We start from the raw sequence: 14,105 nt of genomic DNA on the forward strand, positions 1-14,105 counted from the left end.
AGCGGCTGAGGAAATTGGGCTTATTTGGTCTGCAGAAGAGAAGACTGAGGCAGGATTTAATATCAGCCTTCAACTACCTGAAGAGGGGTTCGAAAGAGGATGGACCTGGACTGTTCTCAGTGGTGGCAGATGACAGAACAAGGAGCAACAGTCTCAAATTGCAGCAAGGAAAGTTTAGGCTAAATATTAGGAAGAATTTTCTCAGTAAGAAGGTAGTAAAACACTGGAACAGGTTACCCCAAGAGGTGGCGGAATCTCTATCCTTTGAGGTTTTCAAGACTCAGACAGACAAAGCTTTGGCTGGGATGATCTATTTGGGGCTGGTCCTGCTTTGAGCAGGGAGTTGGACTAAATGACCTCCTGAGGTCCCTTCCAACTCTAACTTTCTATGATTCTGTTTATTTTATGACTCTGGATCTGACAAGTGGTGTTAAGTCCTAATAACTTTAAGAAATATAGTTTAAACAAGAATCACTTGTTTTTTTTTCACCTTTTTAATATTATTTATTTAAGAACATCTATAGAATAGTTAACAGCATTGGGAACAAAATTAAAAAGTGGAACATTGATCAGCAAAAGACATCACATTATTGGTTTGTTTGACACAGATGTGCGGAATCTACCCTAAAAATGCAATTACATTGTGAATAATGGAAGCTGTTAACAGGCCACGTGGTAACACTGTGTATTGGCAACAGCAATTACCCACTAGAAACCTCAAATGTCTTCAGTGGGGAATATGAAAATAAACATCTTGGAGATCACAATACAGTTATTAATCATTTTGATTTAGAGCTGAAAATAGAGACAATGGAGGTATTTTCAGTAGGGAACCTAGTGCTGAGGACAGGCCTTTGGACACAACATGTAACTTTTTGTTGTCAAATATGCCAGTGCCAAAAGATACGTGACTGGTCAGTACTGGTACTGAAGAACACTGGTAACATGGGTGGTATCACCATTGACCTGATAGGGTAATATCTGACAGGTGCCAGTGAACAAATGCTTTTAGGCCTTATGCTACCCTTACTTCCAAGATGTGAAAGGACTTACAGCTTTTAGAGGCATGAAAAGGACATGGCTGCTTCTTCCTATGAGCCCAGTACTACATTTCTCACTATCAACTAATGTTTAACATACAGAGAGTGGCATTTGCCAACAGAAACCTCAGTTCCATGGAGTACAGTACACAATAGAAGCACTTTGGGATGACAAACGTTCAGAAGTTGTTGTGCTAGAATAAGAGGAGAGATTCATTCATCTCTCCCAGGGAAGGGGGAAAAACAAGCCAAAATGTCCCAACTCTCGGGAGCTTTCTGTATATTGAAAAATGACCTTCAGATGCCCCTGTTCCCTGATGCAATAAGCATCCAATGTACTTCTTGTTTTAAATAATTGTGTTTAAAGTTCAGACATTGCAACTGAATCTAATACTGCAAGATCATCAACAAAGAAAAGAGCAGTTTCTCCACAAAGGTAAAGAAAGGAAGCGTTGCAAAAGAAAATGACGCCACTAAATCTAATCACTCACTAACCACTATGCATCCGTCTTTTTAAAGCTCTTCACATATAAAAGGAAAAGATCACACAGTGCACAAAAATACTCTGATACTGCAGGTTCTCTCTCTCAGCTAGGGGTGGTGAGAAAGAACGGAGGGCTGGCTGGAGTAAAACTACTGCTCAATGACCTTACCTAGAGACAAAATGACAGCGTGCAGGTATGGCCAAGTGGACATTGCTGACAAACCTCCCCCTCCTTCCCAGAAAAATCCCACAACACTCAGGTTTGAGTGCATTTGGGTGCAGGTGTCTGAACAGTAGAATTCTGTATGTATATTTGGACAAACAATTAAAAAAGAAATAGGAGTTGTGAGAAAAGTTAAGGGATAGAATTGTGGTCACAGAAAAAAGAATGGCACACTGTGGGTATACCTAGACTCATAGGACCTGAAAAAGAGTGACACCACACCATGCCTACCACAAGACTATGTTTTGAGATGTCTGATAGGAAAGGATCAGCAAAAACATCACTGTCATCTATTTTATTCTTATCTATACAAGTAGAGAAGACTAGATGAGTTAATCCTTGTGCAATGTAAAACCTAATGGAAAACATACTATTTTGGCTTACACCCATGTGAAATCAAGCCTACATGTAAAGTATTCCAGTAGAAATATCAAGAAATCTTTGGCCATATACAGGAAGTTAATTTGATAGTACATAGCACCACTATGATGGCAGACAGCAAAGTAGCATAACCAAATTCTGTACCAGCTAAAAGGAAGGGCACGTACACCAAAATATCAAGTACAGTTTTGATTACATGATTTCCAACTACCACATTCATCAGCTAAATAATGAAGATATAGGTAAGGTACAGGTAAGGAGACTTGCACATTTATGTAATGATGACATTGATACAAAAAAACCCCTACGTTTGAAACTCTCTGGTTCATGAAGGACCAACTCTAGTTTCAGTATAGCACCATATTCAGAGGGGAAAAGGTTGCTGTTATCTATTTTACCCACATGAAGACGTCATACAAGGAGATGAAGAGAACCAAGGTGTAAGAGGGAACAAAAAAAAAAAAAAAAAAAAAAAAAAAAAAAAAAATGGTCAGACACTTCTAGAGAGACTGAGAAGATAATTAAAAGATGTTCACGGTATACATGCATAAATCACAACAATTCAAAAAAAGCCGTAAGTTAATCAGTATTTAGAGGTGGTATCACTCCTAAACCAAACTGTCATTTTAGTTATTGCCAGACTAAAAGCACTATTTACTTGACACAATGTCCCGAGGCACTCATGACTGGCAGTAGTGTCTTATTTGTGAGCCTTTAATTCCAAATGTTTGCAAAGGGGTGGGTTTAACCTAAACAAAGCCGGAGAAGCCCAAGACATTCCCACTTCAATGGAGCAGTCGAATGTTCATTAGAGATGACATGTTGCCATCATTCAAAAAGGTAAAGTGGTAGCAGATAGATGCCTGTTTGGTCATCATCCAATAACGGAATGCACTAGTAACTGGCTCATGACCCTAATCAGTCTGAAAGTTCTCTCTCAGATTTGTGTTCTTGGGGAACCCTGGCACAGTACACAGCCTGTCTGAATCAAAGGACTCGCCACCTCCCCACCTCTGCCTGAACAAGAACTGATTAGAGGAAGGACTTACAGAAGACAATGAAGATACAGTGGGAGATGCAGCTAAAGCCCTCCAGACAAGGGTGACAAGAGTGAACCAAATCCCCTGGTCTCATTTACATCGGAGATGGAACTGGATGACAACTCATTGTTATAGGAGATGGGACAGGAAAGCAGCCTCATTAGCATTCAGAATGGAGACCAGAGATTCCAAGGCAAGGACTGCACTGAATTCTGGAACCAGAGAAGCAGGGGAGCACTGCATGATGGGGGATCCCTGCTCCAAATGTTAATCAACTCAAGTCTACATACACCCAGCTCAGCATTTATCAAACCAATTCTAGTAATAACTCCTTTATTGGTACCCAAAACACTGAATCTGCCTGTCTGTATTGCAAGCTTCTTCAGAGTAATGCCACCCATAGCCAGAAGTGATCCATTCCTATTATCCAGCATATGAGCCATCCTTTACCCATAAACAAACCTAGTCTTCTACCTTGAGCCATTGTTAGTTCTCTACAAAAAACCCTACCCAAGCTCAGTTTTGGTCCTGGTGCTTGGATCCAAAAGCTGCACCAGTTCCACTCTTTTTCTGCCTGGAATCCCTGCATTGATCATGCTCAGAACTGTACCTGAGGCACCTCGACTGGTTCAAGCTTTGCTGAGTGGTGAGACCCTAACACTCCCTCTCTCCCCCTTCCCCTCCCCCTCTCTTTTATTCTCTTACTGCAGGCACAGCTTTCTAAACCTGACTTTTGCTAGTCAAACTTGAGCTAGACTTCCCCAAATACTTAACTGAAACTGTAATGTTGTAACTGTTTTATTAGTCTCTCTTGTATGGCTGTTATTACTGGTATCATCATAAGTTCATATACCTGGCAATAAATAACTTCTATGGTCAAGCTGGTTGCTATAATCTCTCTCAACCTCATTTACTTTTCCTTCCCCTTGACCATGAAAAGAAGCGTTATGCAGCAATGCTTCTTTTACCTAAGCCAAGGATCGCTGTAATGCCCAAAACTGCAGTGGGGTCTGCTCATCAAGGGAGTTACAACTAGGACCACTGTAACAAGAGATTGGGACGTGCTGAGTTTTGAGGCGCACGAGGGTATCAGCTGAAAGTGCTAATCGGACCCACCTGCTCAAACGTACCCTGTTAGCGTGTGTGTATGTGTGGCAAACTGCATTTATTATTGTCCTACTGAAATAAGGGATGAATTTAGTTCAAGGTACATGAGGGTGTCAGCCTGTCAATGTAAAATAATCCAGCCTGACTCAGGTGTGCCCTTTTAATCTGTGCGTGTGTTTGACTGAATCGGTGGTTGGAGGAACCGAGCCCCACTGAACCCGAGTCCTATAAGATAGCTCCATCGGAGGTGAGGACTTGCAGAAGGCAGAGATACAGCTCCATATAGAAACACAAGCAACATATTGATAGAATTACAGAGACCCCAGAAATGTATCCCTTAATAAGCACACGCCAAAGTGACAGGCAAATCTGGTAATAATGCTAATGTGCAAATTGTTCAATGGGCAAAGAGCAGCTCCTGATAGGAGACAGCTCTAATTTTCTGCATAAAAAGTAAAAGAACATTTGGGGAAAGTTCTGGATATACAGTAACAGTCTGCTAATCTCACAGAACATAGTATATAGAGTTGAAGTAGGAATGCCAAGTCAAGGTAAAGATACAAGTAAGATGGTTGCCTGCTGTCTGAGGGAGAAGATATAAATACTGTACATCATAACAAATTATCATTCTGGCAAAAAATAAATACTCCTGAAGAGCAAAAACACTTGATCTGTAAAAGCATGGAATCTAGAGAGCTGCAACTGAGAGAGACTAATCTAACAGCATAAACAAACGCAACTAATCCAATGAACAACCAAGGGCTATATTAAGTCTTTAAAAATAACGAAGAAATTCGGAAGAGACGCCCCAGTGACCCAACAAATATGCCCTGGTTGAAATTGTCCAGTGGCAATGCATAGGGGGTGCACATGCACCCTCTGGGCGTGCCAGTGCACCCCCTGACAGCCAACATTCCCAGGCTGGTGCACCCCGTCCCACCAAGAGTGCCGGAAGCAGCAGTCCCCCCTGTGGTTAATCGCGCTCACCCGGAAGTGCCAGTGGCGTGCCGCTGCCACTTGCGAGTTGGCAGGATTGGCTGCCAGTCGCTCATGAAATTGTCAGTATAACAATTACAGGACTGTTTGAAGAAAGCAGTAACTAAAAAAAAAGTTGATTTGGAGAGAGTCTCATTCTGGTGGCTTTGTTTCATATTAGTATTATCAACTGACTTATACATTTGTTAGCTTAAATATTTTATTGCTTTATAGTTTTAAAATTATAATCATATACCTATTTGATTTTAAAGAGGAGTATTTAATACGCCTTAAGAGAAGTGGAAATGGCTCAGTGGTAGCTGGAAGTGTGGATGCGTATATATGGGGCTTCACAAAAGAGAATCGTCTCTTGCAGCCTCTTGGACTGTACCTGTCCAGTACCAGACAAAATCATGACTATTACATTTCAGAAATTAAACTACAGGAGATCTGGAGAATGCCAGTGAACTCTGGGGAGTACTCAGGGCAGATGAAACCTATTATTTCCTGACTGGCAGGTCCAGTCATGAGTCACAATAATATAATAGAGACCAGCCACTCTCTGGAATGGGAAGACTGCAAATGATGAAGCAGCAGACTCTTAGATGCAGAAACATTGTTAACCTGGTGTGCAAAGACTAGCTAAAAGTTTTACAAAGGGAATAAAATACTTTGGCATGATAAGAGACTTGCCAGGGGTTTTACTAGAAGTAGAGACTTAGAATTGAGAACCCTGGGCATTTTTACATGTACTCTGGAGTGGGGGGGGAGGAAGGGGGGGCAGGAAGAAATGCTTTAATTACAGTGGCTCTGAGAACTGCTCTAATTAGAGTGCCCAGAGCATCTTGTGTATCACCATCCCCATGCTTCAAAGAGGTGGCAGGGGTGCTCTGTCTACTGCTCAAACAAGCTTTAGTTAATCCACCCCTGCCACAATTTTTAAAGCACAGGCACACTGATGCACAAGACGCAGAGGCTGGCTGGAGCACGGTAATTACCATGCTCCAGCAGACTCAATTAATTACAGTGCATCAGAGCAGCCTACCAGCCTGTGTACAGGTACCTGCTGCGATGAAAATAGTCTCTCACTAAAGACACAAAGCAGTAGATCTTGATTATACAGTCTTAGAGGAACACCCAGTTTCCTGGATCATCTCAAGAGGAACCTCTAAGGAGTCCACTACCCTCTTGACAAGGTCTTGAAACCCTTTCAATTCAATCAGTTTGGGGAAACTACAATTATATCTGTATACAAGGAAATCTCCCTATTTGGTTCTAAGGCTGAAGATAGTCAAGTAAAGGATGTTACTGGCAGATCTCTTGCAGGTGAATGATATTCTGTCCTATCTGGGCTTCAAGGTTTCCAGGATAGCCACAAAGGCATGTTAGAATCAAGTTCCTGTAACTATGGCAAAGAAAACATTGGTCCATATCTATAGTACTAAGCACCATCAGTCAGCAGACTTTTTAGGTGGGGACCCAGCTCAGGTCTGAAAAAAGGCCAGCACTTGGACCCAGCTACTGCTGCTGCTTCTACCTGACACCCAGCCACAGCACAAATGAAGCTGCCCACTGCCCTGCTGCAGTGTGGGTAAAGCTTCTAGCCACTGAATGCTGCTGAAGCCCTCTGGCTCCACAAGTGAGATCCAGCCCAGAAGCCACAGAGTCTAGAAGAGTCAGCAACTTAACACAGGAAGAGTCTACAGAGAGATACCAGGTTCAACTTGATATCAGGTTGAATTTTCAGGTAAATTTAACTCCTCCTTCTGAATCATGGATGCACTAGAATTCTACAAGTAAATAGCGGTATGAATTTTTAGCATGGTAAACTCATCATATTTTTCTTTAACCTCTTTTTAAGAAACATCGGACCCATGAAATGTTATTTTAAAAGAAACAGCCTTTTTAAAAGATACCGAAACATGAACATTTTAAACAATTAAAAGTTAGGCAAAGAACAATGTAAGTAACTGAAAACTAGCTCTTATAGCAGCAAGTGCTGGGCAACCTTAACTATATGTTTCTACCATGACCACATTTGAGTACATCTTCTAATTTTAATTTTTTTTTTAAATCACGCCAAGGAGGTGTTTTATTGGGAAAAATAGATTTCCATAGTGAATACAAAAATCAGACACAAAATTCAGAAAAACACCAACACAGTCTTGAATATGAACAATAGCTTCAGTCACTGATTAGACTCATGACAATACCTGCATTTACAAACTTCCAAATGCAGGCGAGTATTAGATAAGTGGACCTGAAAGTGAGAAGAGGAATTTATCACCCTCTACAACTATTACATACAGAAATACCATTTAAGTAGCTGTAAAACAAATGATAATATAAATAAAATAAAAATTAAAAATTATCATTCTATAGGGAACCTTTTACCCTCAATTTGTATTTTCATTGAATTAAAATGCTGTTAAAATGAACTAACCTGATAATGTGGTTTACACCATTGCTTCAAATCCCAGTCCCAGAGAATCATCTATAAGAAGAAAATAAATAACAATGAGTAACAATGAAACAGAATATACCTTGATCAGCAGATTCTTTTAAAATAATATGTTGGTGAAATGTAATAATACAAGTTCAAAATAAACTTCTTTCAGATATTGATGCAAGAACAAGAATCATGACAAACTAAGAAAACTATATGCAGCAGTAGTTGTCAGTAAAATATAATTATTTTAATAGTAATATGATTTAATTACTGATAAAAATATTGAAAGCACCTTATTTAAGTACTGTTGGAATGACAGGAGTAAAAAAAAGAAAAAAAAAGTCATCCTTCAGAACAGAAAGGAACCACTCCTTAGTGCTAATCTCTCTTTAAAATAGTTTATGAGCACATGGACAAAAGTAGTGCACATTATTGGAAGAAATTACATCTTCCCAGCCAGCTAAAAATACAAAAAAGATGCCTACTGAAAACTACTAAAAATAATTGAGAATCTAACCAAAACCAAAAATTGTGAATAAGAGTAATTAGTGGCAGACAAAACTGTTCAATGGGGGACCATACTATCTTGGTCAAGTTACTTGATCACTTTCCCTGATACACAAAGAGCTATGAAACAATCAAACTAATGGGAGAATTTAAGTGAGAGTTCCGAAGGACAGTTCCCTCTGCATTTTAGCAGTTTGTGTTTAGTTCAGCTGTCGGTATGGTCAGGAACTAGAGGTTTACTAATACAAATCAGCACCGATATAAAGGAAAATTTACATTAATCGGCAATCGCTTCTTTTGGCTGATGTCGTGTGCATGCATGCAGCTGCAGCGCAGTACGCAGGCAGTAAAGAGCACAGTGCAGCACAACAGCTTGGAGAGCAATGTCAGGCTCATAAGTCTGTTGCGGGGGGGGAGGGGGAGAGGAAGACTGAGGCCCCCACAGGGAAGTAAGGAGTGGGGTTGGTGCTGGAGCAGGGGCAGGCACTGCACAGTCAGGGTGCAGGAACACTGCTGCCATTGCAAGCCTTGTCAGCTGTGGGGCTGGCAGCAGAAGGTGCATCCATGGGGCCAGGAGTCCCTCAGTTGATGAGGCTCCCAGCCACAGAAGCATCTGACGACGATCAATTAATGGAGTAATAGTAACAAGCTACAATGTTATTATACATTTTTTGTGGAATAACTTTGTACCTTATTGCTTGTTTTATCTCCCCATCAATTGGGTGAATGTGTAGCTGTGTTACAATTTAAGGCATGACTAGCCAGTTAATCACACCTTAAGCGTAAGGTGTAGATATGGCCATAATGTTCACAGAACTGACTAAAGTAACTGCAGAGCCTATGGCTATTATCTCTGAAGAGAGACAGTCAGCCATGCCAGTCTGAAGTCAAGGTACGTAGGTAGGTATCACAATCTTTCATGAGCTAAAGCTCTCCATCAGATGTTGTAAAAAGATGTTCAGAAAGAGTGCAAACTCAGTTTGGAAAGGTCAGGTAAGGCCCAAGACTGGAAAAAAGCTCATGTAGTTTCAAATAAAAATTCAGGAGCATCCACAGAATCAATGACTGACCAATCTAACTATGATAATCAGAAAAGCATTTGAGCATATCTATCAGTTTCTAAGCACCTTGAAGATAACAAGGTAATCAGTGAGAAGCAATATGAGTTTATCGCCTAGCCAACTTAATTTCCTTCTACAACAGCATAGAGCAACGATTCCCAACGTGGTGCATGCGTGGTATGGCACCCCCTGAGGTTCATTCAGGTACTCATGTGCATTTTCACCATCAGTAAAAACCCTTATTCCAACATAAAATGCTGCCACTGCTGACTGAACTCAGGCTGTATGCAACAGCCACCAAAACGAGACTGAGTCAGTCGTGCTTACTACTCCCTCACCAAACGAAACTATGCACATGTGCATATCTAGGATGCTAAATTCTAAACTTTAATATTCATATTGGCACCTGCTGCTTTCTCTTTTAAAGAGATGCTCTATGTCCCAAAGTTTGTGCCCAAGGGCACAAACTTTGGGACATAGAGCATCTATTGACAGGTGGAAGCAAAGTACTCCAATTACATGCATACTAGATAATAGGGCTATGCAAAGCTTCGGTCCCCGATTTGATTCAGCAGAGACTCAGCCCGATTCGGTGACCCAGCACACTCCCCGGTGGACCTGAAGTACTTCCAGTCCACTTCTGAGTTCACCACTGAGCACACGGGGCAACCCCTACCCCTCCTTTGGGACGGTCCATCCATTCCACCATCGCAGCATTCATGAGCCACACCCAGTACCTTGAGGTATGTAGAAAAAACATTTAAAGCTATGTCTATGGCCGAATCGCTGATTCTCTGAATCAGCATCAAATCTTCAGATTCGGATTTGGCCAAATCTAAATCGGGGACAGTGATCTAAATCAATGAATTGAATCACTGTCCCTGATTTGGGCTGAATCCAAATCAAATATGGCCCGTTTCACAAACCCTTACTAGACAAGTGCATAATTAAAGTTCATAAACACCCTGCTAGCCCAATTTATTCCCTAATGCCCATGTTGCATTAAAAATTAAGACGTGAAATGGGTTACACTAAGATTCCCATTGAAATGACAGTAATTCTCAGTAGTCTACATAGTTCGGTTTTCTTAAGATGACAGTTCATAAATATCGTGGTGGTATCCAACCAAAGGCAGGGTAGATATGCCCTGACTTCTGATTGACTTCAGACAAGCACAACTACCTACCTCTTAATATCCAACAGCACACATAAGTACATGCCTTAATTAATTGCTATGTATTACTATGTTTTGTTTGCAATCTTTTCACAAGTTAGTATTCCATGAAACAGCGTTCCTGCCCAAGCCACCTGAATTTGTATTTCTAGTATGAATCTGTGAGACGAGAGTTGCCAGTGCTTTACTAAAAAATCTGATGTTTTTACTCAATTCAGAAATTCTACTAAAAACTTCAAATAAACATTCACTGTAATTAATCAAAATTACAATGGACAATTAGATATTTTCCCATATTTCAGATATTGTCTCTTGTAGTTCTGTGTAATATGTGATATGGTGATCCTGGGGATACCTTCACTTCAAGATACGCTGCAAAAGCTAAGGGACTAAACTCAATGACTTAGAAGCCACTTTTAGACATATATTCTTATATAAGTATATAACAGCTGTCTTGGTGTATCTGCCTGTCCCTAACCCAACAGCTTAATGGAATACAACACCTATACTTATGGCTGTTGAAAGACTTAGCAAAAAAAAACACTTCAAATCTTAAGTCCCAAAAATAATTAGTAGTATGAATCAGGGGGGAGACCCTTAGGCTGGTATAAATCATGCTAGAGCTACCGACTTCAGAGGAGATAATATAAATCAGCTGAAGATATACCCATTTTTATTGCATGCATGTTATTCATATAAGCATGTTTCCATTCTACTTCCATGCCACATTTTTGAGCAGAGTAACAAATCTTATGACATATTTGGAAATATTATAGATCAGGGGTCATCAAACCCTGGCATGTGTGCCATTAGTGACACGTGGAAACATTTTTCTTGGCATGCCAGAAGGCATGCAAGGAAATTGTTTACTTTTTTTTTTTTTTTTTTTTTTAAGTTGCTGCTCTGGGTTCTCTCATGCAGCCACAAGTCCCAGCACCCCAGCAGGCACCAGGGCGGAGCCAGGAGAACACAGGCAAGGACACTGTCTGTGTTCTACTGCCCCTACCTCTTGCACCCAGGCTGTGCCCTCCAGCCCAGCTGGCCCCTGGAGGGAGCTACGGGTAGACAGGGATGGGGCCAGCACAGACCTGCACAGGGTCTCTGCCCTAGAGGCTTCCAGCAGATGGCAGAGCCTCGGGCTTAGGCAGGCAGACATCCTGTCCCACCCGGGCAGGGCAGAACTGGGGTGCCGAGTGCCAGGACTGGGCGATCGGGGCAGGGTCTGGGTGGTGGTGCTATGGGAAAGCCAGCCCGGTTGGGCCCTTAGAAAGATGGGCTGGGCAGGCAGGTGGGGATGCCCAGCAGCACCTGTGGTGGGGCATGGCCCAGCCTATGCAACTCCTCAGGGATGGGCCACAGTCACCCTGCATGCAAGGGATGCTGCCTGGCTGGGGCAGGAGGCTGGGCGTGGGGGCTTCCAGCTCGTGGATTGGCCTCCTTGTACGCTAGGCACAGTGCAAGCAGGGAAGAGCCATCTCCAGTGCACGGGCCTGGCCACAGGAGCCCCCTGGACCTTGCAAACAGTCACCATGGCTGCCCCAGCATGCCTGGGCCCCAGCTTTGCCCACCCGCAGCTCCCAAGGGGCCAGGACCAGGGCAGGCACTGCACAGAGGGGCTGCACTGCAGACTCCCGGCCAACTTGGCCCTGAGCACCAGCTGCGGTGGCTGTTCTCAGAGCCCAGAGAAACAGCCTGCAATTGTGGCTCCCAGTAGCACTGTACCCAGCACACAGAGGCCAAGCAGGGAGCCCCCTGAGCCAAGTCCTGCCCCAACCAGGCAGCACCCCTTCATGGGCAGGGTGGCTGTGCCCCATCCCCGCAGAGCTGCACGGGCTGGCTGGGCCTCACCTCTAGTACTGCTGGGCTCCCCCATGGTGGCCTGAATCTGCGCTGCCCTGGGGCAGCCCCCACTCCCCACCTGACCCCCTCTCTCCAGCCTGCCTGCCTGCCTGCGGTGACTCCCCCTATGCCTGCTGCTCCTCTCTTTCTCCTCTCATTATAATATGCTTAACAAGAAAAAAAAAAATCACAAGAACAATGGCAGTACATGAAGTTTTATTTATTGTCATCAGATTTAGAAAGTTTAGAAAACCTGATATTTACTGTAAAAAAAGCAGCATTTATGATTATTAACTGTATTAAATATGCAGTGCATCCTGCCATGTACCCCGCCTCCCCGCGTTTTGTTTTTGTGGCGTGCCGGCACTCCAGCACCTTACAAGGTAGACATTGTGGGTTTTTCAGCACTCGGGCCAAAAAATGTTGCTTACCCCTGTTATAGATTAAAAGTCAAAGATTATTTTTAAACTAAAAAAAAACCAAGTCATGTTTGGGTCTTTATTTTATTACAGCATTATTAGCACTCCCCCTTTTATAAATTAACATGTAATGTCATTTTTTTTTTAAATCTCATGTTCTCTTACCCCAAAACATTTTGACTCTGTTCAGAAAACAAACACCTTTTTTTTTTCCCCCCCTGTAAACACTTTGTAGAAGGAACCTAAATTAACATTAACCCCAAAACCTTAGATATATCTGCTGTGCCTAATTGGAAAAAAGAAAAAGAAAATGCTCAAATGCCTTTTGTACAAATGTATTTTCATGCTAAGAGTATTTTGTTAGGCATTGCTTTTTGAAGTCAATCACAAACCTACATCCTGAATAGCTTTATAAAACCACCAAAACCACAAAGAAACGTCATCAACACAATCAGAAGATGTTATCAAGTTCTGGTACGTCAACTGGATTAATTTGTTCTCTCTGCAGACCAAAAATAAAAACCTACATACAGAAGAAAGTTAGAGAATGAGGACTACTAGTTACCTTTTAGTAATGTTCAAGTTGTGTGAATACAAACATTGTGAACTGGAAGCTACAGCAGGAGAGGAACAGAGAGTAGAAAATTATGGATATATCCAGTTCACCCTTCTCTCAGCATCAACTCTCTGCTGCTATGTGAGAAGGGCCCTCCCTATTTGATGTGCCAAAAGATCATGGGCTTAGGCCCATCACAGACTACTAGAAGCCTCCCTTAATAAGGAATGCCACTGGGGATAGATCAGCTAATTTCAGGGGACAAATAGAGAAAACAGGATGGGACATGAGGTCACAGCTTGAGAGTGTTCAGAGGAGAGCCCCGGACATGATCAGCGGTCAGGAGAACAGGCCTTATGAAGACAGGCTGAGAGCCATGGGACTCTTAAGCCTGGAAAAGCGCAGGCTCAGGGGTGACCTGGTGGTAGCCTATAAGTATATCAGGAGTATGCATCAGGATCTGGGGGAACATCTGTTCACCAGAGCACCCCAAGGGATGACAAGGACCAGTCACAAACTTCTCCAAGACTGTTTTAGGCTGGGCATAGATTATGAGAGACAAGATCCAGTAAATGGCAGGGTGTATGATATTTCAGCTGTAGTCAGGAGCATATTTAGCTTTCATGGTTATATTCCTAATAATTTTGTAAGGAATACAGATTATGCAAACAAGATTATCCACTATTTAAACAAAAATAAGCCCCTGAATATTCTCCTTTTCTATAGTTTCAATGCAACAATAGGATATAGATATACCACTGCCTTAACAGTTCACTTGCTGCAGCTGCTACAGTTAATCTTCATTTTTTAATATGTGAAAGGATGCTGAACTTTCTTTTTGTGGTGGTAA

The 14,105-nt window shown here is 42.1% G+C and overlaps 1 protein-coding gene across 3 annotated transcripts in view; it reads right to left on the reverse strand.

Annotated features, from left to right (window-relative positions):
- PDE3B (phosphodiesterase 3B) overlaps positions 1 to 14,105 on the reverse strand; it is a 172,836-nt gene that overhangs the window by 69,573 nt on the left and 89,158 nt on the right. For all 3 annotated transcript variants that reach the window (XM_059722646.1, XM_059722645.1, XM_019476969.2), the window contains exon 2: positions 7,694 to 7,744. In XM_059722646.1, coding sequence (XP_059578629.1) covers positions 7,694 to 7,744 — 51 coding nt within the window. The remainder of the gene's footprint in view (positions 1 to 7,693; positions 7,745 to 14,105) is intronic.

Source organism: Alligator mississippiensis, chromosome 2 (assembly GCF_030867095.1).
Source record: "Alligator mississippiensis isolate rAllMis1 chromosome 2, rAllMis1, whole genome shotgun sequence".
Lineage (NCBI taxonomy): Eukaryota > Metazoa > Chordata > Crocodylia > Alligatoridae > Alligator > Alligator mississippiensis.